This window comes from Pseudophryne corroboree, chromosome 10, assembly GCF_028390025.1.
Source record: "Pseudophryne corroboree isolate aPseCor3 chromosome 10, aPseCor3.hap2, whole genome shotgun sequence".
NCBI lineage: Eukaryota > Metazoa > Chordata > Amphibia > Anura > Myobatrachidae > Pseudophryne > Pseudophryne corroboree.
Genome location: NC_086453.1, coordinates 18,339,241 through 18,360,697, shown reverse-complemented (window position 1 = coordinate 18,360,697; position 21,457 = coordinate 18,339,241). Strand labels below are relative to the sequence as shown.

The following is a 21,457-nucleotide window of genomic DNA, read 5'->3' as shown; positions in this document are numbered from 1 at the left end:
ATGACATAGGTATGAGCACTGGGTCAGAATTAGGGTACAGCACAGGTGATGGAAATCATACAGTAAGAGGGAAGTGCAGGAGCAGATCATTGTGTCCTCCTGGAGAGGTCATGTTGGGAGGTATGACTGGTATGAGCACTGGGTCAGTATTAGGGTACAGCACAGGTGATGGTAATCATACAGTAAGAGAGAAGAGCAGGAGCAGAGCATTGTGTCCTCCTGGAGAGGTCATGTTGGGAGGAATGACATAGGTATGAGCACTGGGTCAGTATTAGGGTACAGCACAGGTGATGGTAATTATACAGTAAGAGTGAAGAGCAGGAGCAGAGCATTGTGTCCCTCCTGGAGAGGGTCATGTTGGGAGGTATGACATAGATATGAGCACTGGGTCAGTATTAGGGTACAGCACAGGTGATGGTAATCATACAGTAAGAGGGAAGAGCAGGAGCAGAGCATTGTGTCCTCCTGGAGAGGTCATGTTGGGAGATATGACATAGGTATGAGCACTGGGTCAGTATTAGGGTACAGCACAGGTGATGGTAATCATACAGTAAGAGGGAAGAGCAGGAGCAGAGCATTGTGTCCTCCTGGAGAGGTCATGTTGGGAGGTATGACATAGGTATGAGCACTGGGTCAGTATTAGGGTACAGCACAGGTGATGGTAATCATACAGTAAGAGGGAAGAGCAGGAGCAGAGCATTGTGTCCTACTGGAGAGGGTCATGTTGGGAGGTATGACATAGGTATGAGCACTGGGTCAGTATTAGGGTACAGCACAGGTGATGGTAATCATACAGTAAGAGGGAAGAGCAGGAGCAGAGCAATGTGTCCTCCTGGAGAGGTCATGTTGGGAGGTATGACATAGGTATGAGCACTGGGTCAGTATTAGGGTACAGCACAGGTGATGGTAATTATACAGTAAGAGTGAAGAGCAGGAGCAGAGCATTGTGTCCCTCCTGGAGAGGGTCATGTTGGGAGGTATGACATAGATATGAGCACTGGGTCAGTATTAGGGTACAGCACAGGTGATGGTAATTATACAGTAAGAGGGAAGAGCAGGAGCAGAGCTTTGTGTCCTCCTGGAGAGGTCATGTTGGGAGATATGACATAGGTATGAGCACTGGGTCAGTATTAGGGTGCAGCACAGGTGATGGTAATCCTACAGTAAGAGGGAAGAGCAGGAGCAGAGCATTGTGTCCTCCTGGAGAGGTCATGTTGGGACGTATGACATAGGTATGAGCACTGGGTCAGTATTAGGGTACAGCACAGGTGATGGTAATCATGAAGTAAGAGGGAAGAGCAGGAGCAGAGCATTGTGTCCTCCTGGAGAGGTCATATTGGGAGGTATGACATAGGTATGAGCACTGGGTCAGTATTAGGGTACAGCACAGGTGATGGTAATCATACAGTAAGAGGGAAGTGCAGGAGCAGAGCATTGTGTCCTCCTGGAGAGGTCATGTTGGAAGGTATGACATAGGTATGAGCACTGGGTCAGTATTAGGGTACAGCACAAATTATGGTAATCATACAGTAAGAGGGAAGAGCAGGAGCAGAGCATTGTGTCCTCCTGGAGAGGTCATGTTGGGAGGTATGACATAGGTATGACCACTGGGTCAGTATTAGGGTACAGCACAGGTGATGGTAATCATACAGTAAGAGGGAAGAGCAGGAGCAGAGCATTGTGTCCTCCTAGAGAGGGTCATGTTGGGAGGTATGACATAGGTATGAGCACTGGGTCAGTATTAGGGTACAGCACATGTGATGGTAATCATACAGTAAGAGGGAAGTGCAGGAGCAGAGCATTGTTTCCTCCTGGAGAGGTCATGTTGGGAGGTGTAACATAGGTATGAGCACTGGGTAAGTATTAGGGTACAGCACAGGTGATGGTAATCATACAGTAAGAGGGAAGAGCAGGAGCAGAGCATTGTGTCCTCCTGGAGAGGGTCATGTTGGGAGGTATGACATAGGTATGAGCACTGGGTCAGTATTAGGGTACAGCACAGGTGATGGTAATCATGAAGTAAGAGGGAAGAGCATCAGCAGAGCATTGTGTCCTCCTGGAGAGGTCATATTGGGAGGTATGACATAGGTATGAGCACTGGGTCAGTATTAGGGTACAGCACAGGTGATGGTAATCATACAGTAAGAGGGAAGAGCAGGAGCAGAGCATTGTGTCCTCCTGGAGAGGGTCATGTTGGGAGGTATGACATAGGTATGAGCACTGGGTCAGTATTAGGGTACAGCACAGGTGATGGTAATCATAAAGTAAGAGGGAAGAGCAGGAGCAGAGCATTGTGTCCTCCTGGAGAGGTCATGTTGGGAGGTATGACATAGGTATGAGCACTGGGTCAGTATTAGGGTACAGCACAGGTGATGGTAATCATACAGTAAGAGGGTAGTGCAGGAGCAGAGCATTGTGTCCTGGAGAGGTCATGTTGGGAGGTATGACATTGGTATGAGCACTGGGTCAGTATTAGGGTACAGCACAGGTGATGGTAATCACACAGTAAGAGGGAAGTGCAGGAGCAGAGCATTGTGTCCTCCTGGAGAGGTCATGTTGGGAGGTATGACATAGGTATGAGCACTGGGTCAGTATTGGGGTACAGCACAGGTGATGGTAATCATATAGTAAGAGGGAAGTGCAGGAGCAGAGCATTGTGTCCTCCTGGAGAGGTCATGTTGGGAGGTATGACATAGGTATGAGCACTGGGTCAGTATTAGGATCAGCACAGGTGAAGGTAATCATACAGTAAGAAGGAAGAGCAGGAGCAGAGCATTGTGTCCTCCTGGAGAGGTCATGTTGGGAGGTATGACATAGGTATGAGCACTGGGTCAGTATTAGGGTACAGCACAGGTGATGGTAATCATACAGTAAGATGGAAGAGCAGGAGCAGAGCATTGTGTCCCCTCCTGGAGAGGGTCATGTTGGGAGGTATGACATAGGTATGAGCACTGGGTCAGTATTAGGGCACAGCACAGGTGATGGTAATCATACAGTAAGATGGAAGAGCAGGAGCAGAGCATTGTGTCCTCCTGGAGAGGTCATGTTGGGAGGTATGACATAGGTATGAGCACTGGGTCAGTATTAGGGTACAGCACAGGTGATGGTAATCATACAGTAAGAGGGAAGTGCAGGAGCAGAGCATTGTGTCCTCCTGGAGAGGTCATGTTGGGAGGTATGACATAGGTATGAGCACTGGGTCAGTATTAGGGTACAGCACAGGTGATGGTAATCATACAGTAAGAGGGAAGAGCAGGAGCAGAGCATTGTGTCCTCCTGGAGAGGGTCATGTTGGGAGGTATGACATAGGTATGAGCACTGGGTCAGTATTAGGATCAGCACAGGTGAAGGTAATCATACAGTAAGAAGGAAGAGCAGGAGCAGAGCATTGTGTCCTCCTGGAGAGGTCATGTTGGGAGGTATGACATAGGTATGAGCACTGGGTCAGTATTAGGGTACAGCACAGGTGATGGTAATCATACAGTAAGATGGAAGAGCAGGAGCAGAGCATTGTGTCCCCTCCTGGAGAGGGTCATGTTGGGAGGTATGACATAGGTATGAGTACTGGGTCAGTATTAGGGTACAGCACAGGTGATGGTAATCATACAGTAAGAGGGAAGTGCAGGAGCAGAGCATTGTGTTCTCCTGGAGAGGGTCATGTTGGGAGGTATGACATAGGTATGAGCACTGGGTCAGTATTAGGGTACAGCACAGGTGATAGTAATCATACAGTAAGAGGGAAGTGCAGGAGCAGAGCATTGTGTCCTCCTGGAGAGGTCATGTTGGGAGGTATGACATAGGTATGAGCACTGGGTCAGTATTAGGGAACAGCACAGGTGATGGTAATAATACAGTAAGAGGGAAGAGCAGGAGCAGAGCATTGTGTCCTACTGGAGAGGTCATGTTGGGAGGTATGACATAGGTATGAGCACTGGGTCAGTATTAGGGTACAGCACAGGTGATGGTAATCATACAGTAAGAGGGAAAACCAGGAGCAGAGCATTGTGTCCTCCTGGAGAGGTCATGTTGGGAGGTATGACATAGGTATGAGCACTGGGTCAGTATTAGGGTACAGCACAGGTGATGGTAATCATACAGTAAGAGGGAAGAGCAGGAGCAGAGCATTGTGTCCTCCTGGAGAGGTCATGTTGGGAGGTATGACATAGGTATGAGCACTGGGTCAGTATTAGGGTACAGCACAGGTAATGGTAATCACACAGTAAGAGGGAAGTGCAGGAGCAGAGCATTGTGTCCTCCTGGAGAGGACATGTTGGGGGGTATGACATAGGTATGAGCACTGGGTCAGTATTAGGGTACAGCACAGGTGATGGTAATCATACAGTAATAGGGAAGAGCAGGAGCAGAGCATTGTGTCCCTCCTGGAGAGGGTCATGTTGGGAGGTATGACATAGGTATGAGCACTGGGTCAGTATTGGGGTGCAGCACAGGAGATGGTAATCATACAGTAAGAGGGAAGAGCAGGAGCAGAGCATTGTGTCCTCCTGGAGAGGTCATGTTGGGGGGTATGACATAGGTATGAGCACTGGGTCAGTATTAGGGTACAGCACAGGTGATGGTAATCATACAGTAAGAGGGAAGAGCAGGAGCAGAGCAGTGTGTCCCTCCTAGAGAGGTCATGTTGGGAGGTATGACATAGGTATGAGCACTGGGTCAGTATTAGGGTACAGCACAGGTGATGGTAATCATACAGTAAGAGGGAAGAGCAGGAGCAGAGCATTGTGTCCTCCTGGAGAGGTCATGTTGGGAGGTATGACATAGGTATGAGCACTGGGTCAGTATTAGGGTACAGCACAGGTGATGGTAATCATACAGTAAGAGGGAAGAGCAGGAGCAGAGCATTGTGTCCTCCTGGAGAGGTCATGTTGGGAGGTATGACATAGGTATGAGCACTGGGTCAGTATTAGGGTACAGCACAGGTGATGGTAATCATACAGTAAGAGGGAAGAGCAGGAGCAGAGCATTGTGTCCTCCTGGAGAGGTCATGTTGGGAGGTATGACATAGGTATGAGCACTGGGTCAGTATTAGGGTACAGCACAGGTGATGGTAATCATACAGTAAGAGGGAAGAGCAGGAGCAGAGCATTGTGTCCTCCTGGAGAGGTCATGTTGGGAGGTATGACATAGGTATGAGCACTGGGTCAGTATTAGGGTATAGCACAGGTGATGGTAATCATACAGTAAGAGGGAAGTGCAGCAGCAGAGCATTGTGTCCTCCTGGAGAGGTCATGTTGGGAGGTATGACATAGGTATGAGCACTGGGTCAGTATTAGGGTATAGCACAGGTGATGGTAATCATACAGTAAGAGGGAAGTGCAGCAGCAGAGCATTGTGTCCTCCTGGAGAGGGTCATGTTGGGAGGTATGACATAGGTATGAGCACTGGGTCAGTATTAGGGTACAGCACAGGTGATGGTAATCATACAGTAAGAGGGAAGTGCAGCAGCAGAGCATTGTGTCCTCCTGGAGAGGTCATGTTGGGAGGTATGACATAGGTATGAGCACTGGGTCAGTATTAGGGTACAGCACAGGTGATGGTAATCATACAGTAAGAGGGAAGAGCAGGAGCAGAGCATTGTGTCCTCCTGGAGAGGTCATGTTGGGAGGTATGCCATAGGTATGAGCACTGGGTCAGTATTGGAGTACAGCACAGGTGATGGTAATCATACAGTAAGAGGGAAGAGCAGGAGCAGAGCATTGTGTCCTCCTGGAGAGGTCATGTTGGGAGGTATGACATAGGTATGAGCACTGGGTCAGTATTAGGGTACAGCACAGGTGATGGTAATCATACAGTAAGAGGGAAGAGCAGGAACAGAGCAGTGTGTCCCTCCTAGAGAGGTCATGTTGGGAGGTATGACATAGGTATGAGCACTGGGTCAGTATTAGGGTACAGCACAGGTGATGGTAATCATACAGTAAGAGGGAAGAGCAGGAGCAGAGCATTGTGTCCTCCTGTAGAGGTCATGTTGGGAGGTATGACATAGGTATGAGCACTGGGTCAGTATTAGGGTACAGCACAGGTGATGGTAATCATACAGTAAGAGGGAAGAGCAGGAGCAGAGCATTGTGTCCTCCTGGAGAGGTCATGTTGGGAGGTATGACATAGGTATGATCACTGGGTCAGTATTAGGGTACAGCACAGGTGATGGTAATCATAAAGTAAGAGGGAAGAGCAGGAGCAGAGCATTGTGTCCTCCTGGAGAGGGTCATGTTGGGAGGTATGACATAGGTATGAGCACTGGGTCAGTATTAGGGTACAGCACAGGTGATGGTAATCATACAGTAAGAGGGAAAACCAGGAGCAGAGCATTGTGTCCTCCTGGAGAGGTCATGTTGGGAGGTATGACTTAGGTATGAGCACTGGGTCAGTATTAGGGTACAGCACAGGTGATAGTAATCATACAGTAAGAGGGAAGAGCAGGAGCAGAGCATTGTATCCTCCTGGAGAGGATCATGTTGGGAGGTATGACATAGGTATGAGCACTGGGTCAGTATTAGGGTACAGCACAGGTGATGGTAATCATACAGTAAGAGGGAAGAGCAGGAGCAGAGCATTGTGTCCCCCTGGAGAGGGTCATGTTGGGAGGTATGACATAGGTATGAGCACTGGGTCAGTATTAGGGTACAGCACAGGTGATGGTAATCATACAGTAAGAGGGAAGAGCAGGAGCAGAGCATTGTGTCCCTCCTGGAGAGGGTCATGTTGGGAGGTATGACATAGGTATGAGCACTGGGTCAGTATTAGGATACAGTACAGGTGATGGTAATCATACAGTAAGAGGGGAGTGCAGGAGCAGAGCATTGTGTTCTCCTGGAGAGGTCATGTTGGGAGGTATGACATAGGTATGAGCACTGGGTCAGTATTAGGGTACAGCACAGGTGATGCTAATCATACAGTAAGAGGGAAGTGCAGGAGCAGAGCACGTAACGGCCAGCGGCTTGTAATGGGTTAAATTGACTCATTACAAGCCGCCTCAGCTGTGCTGGTTGCGCCGCGCTGGAGAAGCCGGAGGCAGGGGAGGAGAGCAGCAGCACCGGAGGCAGGGGAGGAGGAGGAGGAGGGGGACTGGAGCCGCAGCAGCGCTATGTAATTGGTAGTGGCGCCGCTGCAGCAGTCCCTCTCCTTTCGCATTGGCTGCCCGGCGCTGCTGTGAATGCTGGGATGTGCTTCCCTCATCCCAGCATTCACAGCGGCGTCGGCCACACAGCAGCGTAGCGCCACTACCAATTACATAGCGCTGCTGCGGCTCCAGTCCCTCTCCCTCCTCTTCCTTCTCCCCTGCCTGGGATCTGCTGCATGAAGCCTGCACCGAGGAGCCCGAGCCAGCCGGGAGATGGTAAGTGTCTGTCTATCTATCTATCTATTCTGTCTGCCATAATGTGTAAAAAGGGGGCGCTGTCTGCCGTAATGTGTAAAAAGGGGGACGCTGTCTGCTGTAATGTGTAAAGAGGATGCGCTGTCTGTCGTAATGTGTAAAGAGGAGGCGCTGTCTGTCGTAATGTGTAAAGAGGAGGCGCTGTCTGCCGTAATGTGTAAAAAGGGGGACTGTCTGGCGTAATGTGTAAAAATGGGGACGCTGTCTGCGGTAATGTGTAAAGAGGAGTCGCTGTCTGCCGTAATGTGTAAAAAGGGGGACAGTCTGCTGTAATGTGTAAAAAGGGGGACTATCTGCCGTAATGTGTAAAAAGGGGGACGCTGTCTGCCGTAATGTGTAAAAAGGGGACTGGCTGCCGTAATGTGTAAAAAGAGGACGCTGTCTGCCGTAATGTGTAAAAAGAGGACGCTGTCTGCCGTAATGTGTAAAAAGAGGACGCTGTCTGCCGTAATGTGTAAAAAGAGGACGCTGTCTGCCGTAATGTGTAAAAAGGGGACTGGCTGCCTTAATGTGTAAAAAGAGGACGCTGTCTGCCGTAATGTGTAAAAAGGGGACTGGCTGCCTTAGTGTGTAAAAAGGGGACGCTGTCTGCCGTAATGTGTAAAAGGGGCTCTACTTGGTGTAGTGGCGCCTTCTGTGCAGCGTAATTTGAATAATGGAGACTACTGTGCACCGTAGTATGAATTGGTATTATTTTGTGGCCACGCCCCTTCCTCATGAAGCCACGCCCCTATATATTTTTTTGCACGCCTACGGCGCACACTGCCCCTAACTTGCATGGGGGGGGGGCGCCAATGCTGTTTCTTGCACACAGCGCTAAAATGCCTAGTTACGGCACTGAGTTACCCTTTATTTCTCTCCACTTTATCTCTCTCCAAGGCTTGATACATATCCCCCGCTATATTTTATTATACATTTTTAAACATATTTCTAAACACTGAATAATAATTACTTAATATTGCCCCAAAAAGTCTTAAAAGGTACGAAAATGCAGTTTATCCTATTTTATTACCCCGCAGCGCCTCACTAGCCTCCCAATTCGTTGCATTTTTATTCGATGATATATTGCAAATAAAAGACAGGAAAGTTATCTTGCTCCATTTCTGTGTCTCCTAAAGCCTCAGCAGGGCCGCGCTCCAGACAGCAGTCAGGCTTTTACAAATTAAGTCATTAATTAAGTACAACACATTGCTGGTAATCCGCGTTGGTGTGGACCAGCTAATAAAAACATTTACACATTTGTACACTAAGCCGCAGCAATTAGGTGCAAGACACGTCATGTGGAGACCTGTAATCTCCTCGCTCCCTACTGTGCCCTACTGATGGGGAACTACAGGGCTGAGAGCCCTCCGAGCAGGCACATGTAGTGGCTGAGGATTGGAACATGAGATGGAAGGGGATCAGCAGCGGGGTTATAGAGCTGTAATGAGTATTACATCGGGGTAATGAGGTAAACAGAACTTGTGAGGTATTACCAAATCCCCGCCAGCTTTACGCTCACCTTACAGACTGCCCTTATGTAAGCAGGACCCCCATAGATTCTACATCAGTGTTTTCAACCTACCAAAACATTTCCATATGCAATGGGCTACAGCGCTTTTATTTATTTTTTATTGAACAGGTCCACTGGAGCTTACAATCTAATTTTCCTTCCGCACACTAGGGCCAGTGTGAGTAGAAGCCAATATATTTGCCATTATGTGTTTGGACCATAGGTGGTCATTCCGAGTTGTTCGCTCGCTAGCAGTTTTTAGCAGCCGTGCAAACGCTATGCCGCCGCCCACTGGGAGTGTATTTTAGCTTTGCAGAAGTGCGAACGAAAGGATCGCAGAGCGGCTACAATTTTTCTTTGTGCAGTTTCAGAGTAGCTCAAAACCTACTCAGCGCTTGCGATGACTTCAGACTGTTCAGTCCCTGTTTTGACAACATAAACCCGCCCAGCCACGCCTGCGTTTTTCCGCACACTCCCTGAAACCACCCAGAAACGCCCACTTCATGTCAGTCACTCTGCGGCAACCAGTGCGACTGAAATGCATCGCTAGACCTAGTCACTGTCGACCAATAGTGGTCGACCTAATGACTGTTGACCTAGTTAGGGTCGACCGAATAATCCACACCCCAGACTAAGCACCCTGGGTGGAATTTAACCCTAGAACCCGTCACTGCATGGAAGCCAGTCTAACCCCTTTGCCACTCCCCTGTTTTATGTGCTCAGAGTGCAGATTTTTTTCAATTGAGGAAACAAGGCGTTGACAAGCTCCGCCTCTAATGTTAAAGCCCCACCTCTAATGTTAAAGCCCCACCTCTGGTGTAAAAAGCCCCTTCCAATTTATTGGAAAATATCTGTGGTGGAAGCTTTTAATCTACGGGCAGATTCCGTGCCGTCGCATACACCGAGCAGACCGGTAACTCACCTGGGTTAGATAGGCGGCTGCTCGTGGGTCCCAGCACCTGATAGGGGTCTGTAAAATAAAAAGATGAGGCTATTAACGCCTCGTACGCACAAGAATTAATTGTAAGCGTTTATTGCACCTCCTCAAACGTACTTTGATGTCGACGGTCAAAAAAAAAAAAAAATGTTAGTCAATGGACATTTGTCATCCATCGACGACCATTCCCCGCAATTATGATTATATTCCCAGCAAATGGCAACTCACCTGGTGTGCCGCGCACAGTGCCCACCGTGCTGGTAACTGTCGGAGTCTGTGGCGGGGAACCTGCAAGAAGACGCAACCATTTATTCCATGTTTTATGTGCCCACTAATCCCTGGTTCCCTAGGCTGCTGCCTAGTTCCCCTGGTGGTCTGCGCCTAGTGTCACAATCATTACTGCCCAGCAGGGCTGCCATCAGAAATTGTGGGGCCCAGGACTAACAAAATAGACCCCTCCCTCCCCCCAAAAAATTCTGCTGCCCGACTCCATCCCTATGTGATGTCATACATTGTGATGTCACATATAGGTGGAGTGACCTACAGGAGTGGTTTACAGAGAGCTGATGCGTTAATAAGGCTTGTTTTTTTAACAAGTCTTCCCTGCGCATCAGCCTGCTGTTGATTCACAGCCTGGTACAGCTCTACAGGTATTGGTGGTAGGAGCCAGGGGTGCCAGCCCCCCTCTCTGTATGGGCCCAGGACACCAGTCCCCACAGTTCCCCCCTGGTGGCTACCCTGCTGCCCAGCTGAAAGTACTGTGACATTTCCCCTATTCTGTATATTTAATTACCCTCTATTCTAATTTCTATTGGTATCATCAGGCAGTAACTGTCACCAAAGTCATATTGGGAACAGTAGCACACGGAGGTCAGACAAGAGCGCCTTAACGTAACACACACATGTCCATCCCTGTGGCACTCCAGCTGCTGTGGAACCACACGTCCCAGCATGCCCTGACACAGTTTTAGCACGCCGTAGCAGCAATAGTTTGTCAGGGCATGGAGGTCACACAGACGTACTTATTTGTCAGCATTTCCACTTTATAAAATGACCTCATAGGGATGTTGATCAGTATTGGCCATGAGTAAGTAACAGTGTCAGATTTGTGTGTCGGTGGCGATTGCGTCTACAGATAACGGCGTTAACCTCGACTGTACCTCTGTGGATTGAACTGGTCGTCGAGTTCCAGTTTGGTCTTCGCACATCTTCATATAAAGGCTCTGCAGATACAGCACAAAAACGGGCATTTCGTAACTGACGCTGAAAAGAAGGTGAAACGCGTTGGTTGATATTTTTCAGATACCGTCTCCTCTGCACTCACCTGTTTTTACTGGGTTCCGAGGGGCCACAGGATGTGCCGGAACGGCTGGCACCACAGAATATGTGAACGTTGGGCTGTCTGCGGAGACAATTAGGGAGGATGAGAAGCAAACAGTGTACACTGTGTCAGTAAAACAATGTTAACCGTCAGTAGAGTTGCAAGTATCGGATATTTTCAAGGGACAGAAACTGTTCAAGTAGATAGGCTGGAATGTGACAGAATAAATCATTTACAATGCAAATGATTTATTATTATTATTTCACACTATGCAATGACTGGGCTACACCCATTGAGGTTTGGGGACATGTTAAAGATATTTTTGGACTTTGGGGGGCACCTACTCTGGCGGAGATACGTTAGGTGTGACATTAGCATCTCTGTGCTGTACGAAGACGCCATCCGCAAGAAGTCCTCTCGGGTCATCCTGCACAGATCCTTCCCGTCCACACCCTGCATCAACGAGGTGTTCACATCGCAAAGTCCGTATTCTTTCACTGCCCAGTCCAGCCACTGGGCCACGTGATCCTGTGTCCACGCCAGTGGGTCTGTAATCAGAGAGAGACACTGTTAAATCTCTGTGAGAGTGTTAATGTTCCCATTTCACAATATTGTGCCTATAGGTGGCGCTGTCTCATTGCAGTCACTGGCTGGTGTTTGAGTACACATGTGCCACAGATCCCAGGTGTCTTGTGGGTAGAGAGGGCTTACTGCTAAATGCACTGCTAAACGCATTGCGGGGAAATTACCTGTAATGGTTTAAGCTGGATAAACAGGGGCACAATTTTTTGTCCATTTAACAATGTTCGTCCAAATTTGTTTGTAGCGCCGTTTGCACAAATAAGCCCATGTGTGACCGCCAATAGATGCTCCTACCCCCTATATTTTAAATAGAAACAGTGCGCACATTCGGTGCACATCCCAAATAGGGGCGTGTTCTTGCTGGGAAGGGGCATGGCCACACAATAGTAGGCCCAATTCAAATTGTGCCACACAGTGGTGCAACTTTATTCACATTTTATCATGCGATAGTGTCCCTTATTCACGTTACATCACACAGTAGTACCACTTCACCTTATATACGTTACTCCCCACAGTAGTGCCCCTTATTGACATTACATCACACTGAATTGCTCCTTATTCACATTACACCACACCACACAGCAATGCTTTCTATACGTTACGCCACACAGTAGAGCACCTTATACACATAATGCCACACATTAGTAAAGCCTTTATACACATAATACCACACAGTAATGCCCCTTACACATATGACACACATTATTAATGTCCTTATAAACATATTGCGCCTTACACATTATGCCAACCTTTATTAATGCCCTTATACACATAATGTCCCTTACACATATGCCGCACATTATTAATGGATTTATACACATGAAGCACATAATGCCCCTTACACATATGCCGAACACTACTGCAGAACCAACCCCCTGCACACACACACACACACACACACACACACACACACACACACACACACACATCACGTGACCGCTAACACTGTGACCTCTGCCTCTGATTGGATACAGATGTGTCCTCATGCATCTTGCCTCAATACGCCATGCAGCAGGAGATACATGGCGTGAGTCAGCTGGCAGCTCTGCTAACGTCGGGCGCCACTTTTGCCAAAAATGCATCTTATTTGCATTACTATGTGGCTAGGATGCACAAGCAGCTTCTGCTGATTACAATGATATGCGGCATGCCTATATTCTCTGGGCATCTGCAGCTGTATCTGCATACGAAATGCTACGTTACAGTGATTTCCAGGTATACACTGTAGCGTAGCATTTCATATGTAGATACAGTCGCAGTCATACACAGAATATAGGGATACCGCATATCATTTTCATCAGCAGAAGCTGCTTGTGCCCCTAGGCATTCCAGATGCCCTAGGCATTTGCCTAGTTTGCCTATGCCTAGGGCCGGCTCTGTTCCGGACACAAGTGTCTCATGCCCGAACCCCCACCTCCCCCGTCTGCTTGAGTTCCCCAGATATAGTCCATTCCTGACCTGCAGGTACGATCACCCGCTTCTCCTCACTGGCATTTATATGATTTGGGGACTCAGTTCCGTTGCTCCTGGCGTCATGGTAAGTTTGGTAGTTTGTGTGGGGGGCCTCGTTCTCCTCTTCTGTTTTATCCACTTGTAATAGTGATATCCCAGCTGGGGGGAGCCTAAGAGAGAGAACAAGGGGTAAGTGTCTACATAAATAGGAAACTATTGCGTATTCTTATGTATCAGTTCTCCCCAACAAGCAAAATGATGCGGTACTATCCCCTGTACCCCACAATTTTGTATACAAACCCCAGGATTTGCTTTCTGTATTTATAGTAATGGGGTCTATCTCACTAGTAAGAGTACTGGATATGACCCTTTAATATCTAGACCTCTGAGGTACTCTATGCACATACTGTAACCAGACAGTGTTCATTTGGGACTCGAGAAATGTAATGTTGAATCCTCTGACATTTAGGCAAGAAATGTCTGACATACACCTCTGGCTTCATGATGAAGCTTCAGCCTTTACTAATGTCTTTGAAACACTTTCATTGATGATGTAGCCATATGTTCCCTGGGAGTCCGATAATTACTGGATGCCCATATCTTAAATACAAGGATAGACACGTGTGTTCGTTATTTCAGCCCAGTACAACAATAGCAGCAGAGAATTCGCACACCTGTTTCCGGAGTGGTCATCTGTCTCCTGTTTGATGCTGTGTTGACGGTCGCTGTTGGACACCCAGGTGGGCTCCGAAAGAGTTCCACGCTCCTTAATGCTTGGTGAGTATTCATCTGGCATTTCTGTCTTCAGAAGAAGAGGGGAGAAGAGAGTGTGGTCCTCACTGACCACTGAAAGAGCCTCCTGCAGGAAGGGAGGTAGACAGTGTTACCGTACAGTGGGAGACAACAGGATATTGTCCTTACACTTCAGACGTGGCCTTTGGTTATTTAAAGAGATCTTCATGGTCATCATCTGAGGTCATCGAGACACCATTACAGTTGTCCCTTCCTACCATTAATATACTATCATCACCATATCATGTCACCAGGGAAACTGTACTCACACAGCTTAAATGAATCCAAGATCCTATTCCACTTTTATAAAGAAATCATCATCTAACAGGAAAAGCCAATAGAGCAAAGTCTAATGGGGTTGGAATGGCCACAGGCAGTGCCGGATCATTAATAGGGTGGTCCTTTCAGATCAAAAGAAGGTGAGTAGGACTAGCATGCATTATTGCTACTGGAGGCACCGTGAGGCGTAATGTGAGCTGGGGACACTGACATAGAGGTAAATTTACTAAGATGGGAGTTCTGTTTAAGATGAGATGTAGCCCATAGCAACCAATCCAGGTATTATCTTCTAGAAGGTGCTAGATAAATGAGAAGTAGAATATTATTGGTTGCTATGGGCAACATTCTATCTTAAATAGAACTCCCATCTTTGCAAATTTACCCCGTAGCCCCATAGTTTGCACTGCGGGCACTGTGGCACACGGTGAACTGGAGACACTGTGTGGCATGATGTGATCTGTGGAAACAGTGGCATGAAATAAACTAGGCACTGAGGCATAAGGGGAACTGGGAGAACTGTGTGGCATGATGTGGTATGGAGGCACGGTAGCATAATGTGAACTGGGGACTATGGCATAAGGTGAACTGGGGGCACTACAGCATAATGCGAACTGGCGGCACTGTGGCTTAAGGTGAACTGGGGGCACTCTGTGGCATGATGTGACCTGGGTCACTGTAGCATGATGTGATCTGGGGAAACAGTGACATGAAATAAACTAGGGGCACTGTAGCATAAGGTGAACTGAAGACACTGTGTGGCATGATGTGATCTGGGGGCACTATAACATGATGTGATCTGGGGAAACAGTGGAATGAAATAAACTAGGCACTGTAGCATAATGTAAACTGGGGGCACTGTGGCATAATGTGAACTGGGAGCACTGTGTGTGGCATGATGGGATCGGGGGAAGCAGTGGCATGAAATAAACTGGCACTGTGGCATAAGGTGGACTGGAGGCACTACAATCTGTTGAACACACTGATGGTGCTGGCAGTAGTTACACATTATATTTTGTAATAACATCGCCAGTATATAATTTGGACAAGTTTATTGGTAGTGGTTCCCACAAGTTAGGTGTCCCGCAGCCCCCACAAACCTCAATCCACCCCTGGCCACAGATAAACTTCCTGATGGTCATCTGGGGCTTTATAATCCCTGTTTCCCTCTACGACAAAGCTTTATTCTCCTACAGAATCTACCGACATTCTTGCATATATCAGGAACAAATTGCTCAATCTTAAACAACATTGAGTCATTATCATTTAACCAGACCTTAAACAGGTGCTCCTAATAACTATGTAGTCGTTGCCATATTCCTGTGTACAGTTTATGTTTCTTCAATGCACAAACTACAACTACTCAAACTATTGCATACGCCGTCAACACAAAACCTGTAGGTGTTATCTGACTTCAGGTGACTACCTCTCTGCCCTCCTGAGACTGTCACTAAGTATTTTAGTTTTTATTCTTTGTATTGAATTAAAAAAATATATATAATTAAATGTCTAAATATTGCAACATTGAAACCAAGTCAATGCATTTTATTAAATAAGACACACAGAACAGTAATGTAACTTTCCTGAAGGTGGAAACCCCTTTACATGTGGGGAGTTTGATTTTAGGAAACCTTCACAGCCATCTCCAGAAATGCAACAATCCTCATTAACCAGCTAGAAGGGTCACGCTGATGTGGCTCTATTGTACCTTCCTTATAACCCTACATAGCTAGTCACTGACTGCTGGTACCAGCAACGGATGTTTCCCCACTGAACACATGTTGCACAAACCCTCCTTGCTCCACAACCCTTTCTTCTCCTTCTTCACAAACCAAGAAGCTTACTCCAGTGTTTTTGAAACTGTCTGTGGTTTGCACTGTCACAGGAGCTGGAAATCTCTATGTATACTCAGTGTAGGACACTTTATTAGAGCTTGGCTTTATTTCCACAGTTGCATTCGTTTTACTGATTGTTGGTTTTATTTAATTTTTTTTTACTTTTGCAATTTACTACACTTTCCGAAATTCTCCAGAACATCGACACCTTTATGGAGCTGTATTTATTCTTTCTTATCTCACCTATAGAATGCCGGAGCAAGGGGCAGGACAGTGCATCGCCGCGCCCCACTGCATTTGGGTAAGGGCCGCCCTAGCGTTACTGGTAATTATTTATAGGGTGCCACAAATGCATGCTGCGCCGTGCAGAGCAAAGATACAGTAATAAAATATAATACTTGCGGACATTTAATTTCTCCTGTCCGGGAGAAGTCTAGAGAGAAGATGCAGGTGAGTACTCAAGGGGCGGGGCGGAATCTTTAAATAATTAGGTCCCGCTCCATTGCAGCAAAATGCTGCAAATCTCAGGTCCGCGGAGAGAGTGCCGGGCTAACACGACGCAAAGCACATCAATCTGGCCCTCGATTCCCAGTATTATCTGCTCATCCTGACCGTTTCAGTAGGAAGTGGACAGGATGTGGGATTTCAATCCAGGAATCCAGGGGACTACCTGAAAATCAGGAGTCTCCCGCACCTACCAGGAGAGCAGGTAAGTAAGATATATACATAATAACATGTATATGTACAGCCTATACCAATAGGGTGAGTTAATAAGTCTAACGAGTGATGAAACAAGAGGAGGGAGGGCCCTGCTCACAAGAGCTTACATTCTAAAAGGGAAGGAGAAGTAGTGGGGCTGTTGGGGAGATATAAGGGGGTAAGGGTTTAGGAGGAAAAGAACAGGTCAGTCTCTCGGCTCCCAAAAGTGTGTGTGGGGGCATTCTGAGGATGCATAGGTTACAACGGGCTGTAGGGTCCACTGGGTGAAGCAGGTGCCTTATAGGGGTGGGGGTGTCCTGGCATTTCAGGGTAATGGCACATTCTGCAGTTTGGAAAATTGTGCTTGACAAGAGCTTTTCATATTGTACAAAACAGCTGGAGAAAGAAACTCTTCCGTACATCGCGGCCTATAAAGTTCTGTGTAGTAACCAAGTGCTTCTGCTGCAGCTGTCCTATGGCTCACGTGACACTAGAGAAGTAGCTTAGACTTCTATACAGCACTCCTATCCTTCAGCCGCTTTCCTGCTGGCCCTACACGCTGCTTGAAGATTTTTGACAACTGTCTAGAGCAGACAATCTGCTTGTGTGGCACTGCCTGTGCAAAACCCATTCATTCCAATAGGAGAAACGCGTCAGTGAAGATCTTAAGCAAAGTCTGAGCAGCTCATGTGTAGTAGCAGATATAAATGATCCCTACACTTGTAGCAGGGCCGTCTTGACAACATTGAAGGCCCTGGGAAAAGCAATGCACTGGGGCCCCTACCCATCCACCCAGTCACAGGGTAAAAACAACCAAAACCATAACTTACCCCTGATGTGGTCCCGCGCTGTATCTCCACATACTTCCATAGAGTGAATGGCTGGATGCACTCTGATTGGTGGATAGCTCCAGGCTCCAGCCATCCACCAATCAGGATGCTGACAGCCATTCACTGTCTGGCTAGGGGCAGGTAAAGAATTGCTGCCTGGCTGCTCTGATGGTGTGTAATTCACAAGCATAGCAGCAGGGGAGCATTCCCTACCTGCCTCCCAAGAAGCTACTGAGGCACCAGCCTGCCTCTTCTAGAACGGTCCTAGACTTGAGGGGCCCTGGACAGATGCCCAGTGTTCCCATACATTACGACTGCCCAGACTTGTAGCACACCTATACGCTGTGGATAATAGGTCAGACCTACAAACAAGCCCATCTAGACAAGGCCATAACTACAGGATAACCGAGATGGCACTCACCAACGGTGCTGACTCCGGAGGGGGCAGGTAAACCACTCACAAATTTAGCCCCTGAGGGGTCTGCGGCCTTACCTTTTGGTCTGAGCCAGTAGCTATAGGCACCATCAGGGCCCATAGACCAGTGCGGACAATGCTGTGATGCTGCAACATATCTGCACAAATCCTTCACTTTTCCAAGGGCCCCGGACCCCTAGATATGCTACCACTTCTAGAACACATACTGGCTAGGATGATTACAGTGACCTGCGGTGAGGTCAATGGCTGGGGAGGCACTGGCTAGTATCAGATCCACATTTACTCCATATACCACCCTATATATAGTCCATCCCTTCTGCAAGCAGCACAGCAATGGGCAGCAGTCATAGGGCCCAATTCAGTAGCAGTTGTAAAACTGCTAAAATCACAGACGGATGCTTTTCGGCTGATGGTGCATGCGCAAAGTCCGCAGCGAGTGTGGAGTTTCACATTGCGATCGCATTCTGGAAGGATGTGACTGCAATTTGAGTGACAGGTGGCTGGCGTTCGGTGGGTGGCGACTCAGCATTGGGTGGGGAGAGAAGGAAACGCAGGCATGTCATGGTCGTTTTTTGGGGAGGCCCAATGACATCACTTAGAGGGCATCCACAAGCTGACGATTTCTGCGATGCCATCGTAATTGATTTGCGATTGCATCACTGGGCAGCAGTTAGCATACTGAGGTGCCTCCTGTGTCCTCTGCTGCTGCTGGGTCCTCCCCCACTGACAATGTTCCTGGGCTGTCTCCAGGGCCGGCTCGTCCATCGGCAGCATGAGAAGGGGGCAGGGAGCACGGGGGGAGAGAGACTGCTGTGACTGTGCAGGCAGGCAGGCAAGTGTGAGCACAGGCCACGCCGCTCCTCAGGCAGAGCTGATAAAGCCTCACATCTATGCAGCATTATTGGCTGCAGCACGGCCCCACCCCCTGCGCCAGGCACTGTCTGACATACGGAGAGGAGGCGGAGCTGCTCAGTGCCTCTGCCTGGCTTCTCCCGGCCTCCTCCCCCTGCAGCGCAGCCCCGCCCCCTGCTCCAGCCACAGTCTGACATACGGAGAGGAGGCGGAGCTGCTCAGTGCCTCTGGCTTGTCCCTGCCTCCACCTGCAGCGCAGCCCTGCCCCCAGCTCCAGCCACAGTCTGACACACGGAGAGGAGGCGGAGCTGCTCAGTGCCTCTGCCTGGCTTCTTCCTGCCTACTCCCCCTGCAGCGCAGCCCCGCCCCCAGCTCCAGCCACAGTCTGACACACGGAGAGGAGGCGGAGCTGCTCAGTGCCTCTGCCTGGCTTCTTCTGGCCTCCTCCCCCTGCAACACCACCCCGCCCCCTGCTCCAGCCACAGTCCGACACACGGAGAGGAGGCGGAGCTGCTCAGTGCCTCTGCCTGGCTTCTTCTGGCCTCCTCCCCCTGCAACACCACCCCGCCCCCTGCTCCAGCCACAGTCCGACACACGGAGAGGAGGCGGAACTGCTCAGTGCCTCTGCCTGGCTTCTTCCTGCCTCCTCCCCTGCAGAAACTATGACAATTAGTAGAATACTACAAAGAAGATATATGTAAGTTATTAATATCTTGTTTGCATTATTCTATTAATTGTTATAGTCAAAACTCTGGAGCAGTATGACAGGGGAGGCAATGCCTCCCCTGACTGCACCTCCCTGGATGATTACCCCCTTGCGTTACAGAAATGCCAGTGACTGGCATACCAACACACAATTTTTGCCTCTCCTGACCGCAGGCGCTGCAATCTTGTCTACTTTGTGGCAGGACTGCAGCGCCTGCGGGCGCCTTTTCCGTGCACCTGTCATTTTACCATCCCAGATATTCCCTAAATGAATTATACATTTTTATTTGCAGATGGCATAGTACTCGCCAAACGTTCCAGCCGTTCATTCTTGCTGTAGTATGGAGTGCAGTATCTCCATCAATGCTCCTTTACTGAAGCATTCTCCTTTACCAAGATGGCCGCCGTTTGGTCTTCTGCACACGCTCGGCGCCATCTTGTAACTGTGTTTGTGCGTCAAAAGCATCCTGCTATGTCCTGCAAGATTGCTGAACCGCTGCCTTCATACATCACCAGAATATGTATCACACCTTGGAGAGAGATAAAGGCATCTATGTACTGAGCCTTGGAGAGAGATAAAGTGGATGAAGATAAAGTGCCAGCCAATCAGCTCCTAGCTGTCATGTTACACGCTGTGTTTGAAAACGGCACTTAGAAGCTGATTGGTTGATACTTTATCACTGTCCACTTTATCTCTCACCAAGGCTTAATACATAGGGACTGATTTATCAATGAGTTTTATCATACGCAACAAATTTTAAAACTCTTTGCGTATGATAACTGGTGCTGCAGTCGATCATCTCCTAACTGTCAGGTGTTTGAAAAATGACAGTTGGGAGCTGATTGGCTGGCACTTTAGCTGTCTCCAAGCTTTGATGCATATGTCACTCCATAACTGTGAGTACGGCTGCACAAACCATACACCTGAATACTCCACCCTTACCCCCGCTGGATGTGTGACAGGTTCCATTTAACAGTTTAGTGTTTCGGTTGAACTTAGGGGGTCATTCCGAGTTGATCGCTAGCTTTCATCCATTCGCCGTGCAGCGAAGAGGCAAAAAAATGGCACTTCTGCACATACGTATGCGGCGCAATGCGCACGCGCGACGTACTATTACAACGGACGATGTAGTTCCACACAGGGCCTAGCGAAGCTTTTCAGTCGCACTGCTGGCCGCAGAGTGATTGACAGGAAGTGGGCGTTTCTGGGTGTCACCTGACCGTTTTCAGGGAGTGTTCGGAAAAACGCAGGCGTGCCAGGGAAAACGCAGGCGTGGCTGGGCGAACGCAGGGCGTGTTTGTGACGTCAAAACAGGAACTGAATAGGCTGAAGTGATCGCAAGCGCGGAGTAGGTATTGAGCTACTCTAAAACTGCACAAAAAAAACTTTGCCGCCGCTGTGCGATCCTTTCATTCGCACTTCTGCTAAGCTAAAATACATAGCGTTTGCACGGCTGCTAAAAACTGCTAGCGAGGGATCAACTCGGAATGACCCCCTTAGATCTGTTATATTGTATCGTTCACAACATTTGCATCATCCAAAATGACATCAGGTGACAACAAAACTCTGACAGTTGTGAGTGAGCACTGTCGGCCGATTCCGGGCCACCTCTCAGCCAAACATTCTCTCACCCACCGTCCTGTCCCGCAATGAATGTTCTCATTAGATGAGTCATTTCCTACCAGCATAATGCGGTTTTAATGAAGCCTGAGGCTGGTAATTAGCTGTTACCTACAGGCCCGTTAGCAGGTGATAAATGGATTACTATTATCACTAACTGCATCACTAATCTCAGATCATTTGCATTTCGGGGAATTACAGGTGACTTTAAACACCATCTAGTGTGAATGGGAG

At 48.3% G+C, this 21,457-nt stretch overlaps 1 protein-coding gene across 4 annotated transcripts in view; it reads right to left on the bottom strand.

Annotated features, from left to right (window-relative positions):
* Positions 1–21,457, bottom strand: part of LOC134965810 (Friend leukemia integration 1 transcription factor-like) — a 69,931-nt gene that overhangs the window by 13,146 nt on the left and 35,328 nt on the right. For 3 of the 4 annotated variants that reach the window (XM_063942176.1, XM_063942179.1, XM_063942178.1), the window contains exons 2-8: positions 13,852–14,036; positions 13,184–13,347; positions 11,488–11,691; positions 11,147–11,224; positions 10,983–11,045; positions 10,051–10,110; positions 9,808–9,876 (exon numbers count right to left, since the gene is read on the bottom strand). In XM_063942176.1, the coding sequence (XP_063798246.1) occupies positions 9,808–9,876; positions 10,051–10,110; positions 10,983–11,045; positions 11,147–11,224; positions 11,488–11,691; positions 13,184–13,347; positions 13,852–14,036 (823 nt within the window). The remainder of the gene's footprint in view (positions 1–9,807; positions 9,877–10,050; positions 10,111–10,982; positions 11,046–11,146; positions 11,225–11,487; positions 11,692–13,183; positions 13,348–13,851; positions 14,037–21,457) is intronic. The other variant, XM_063942177.1, reaches the window with a different exon arrangement.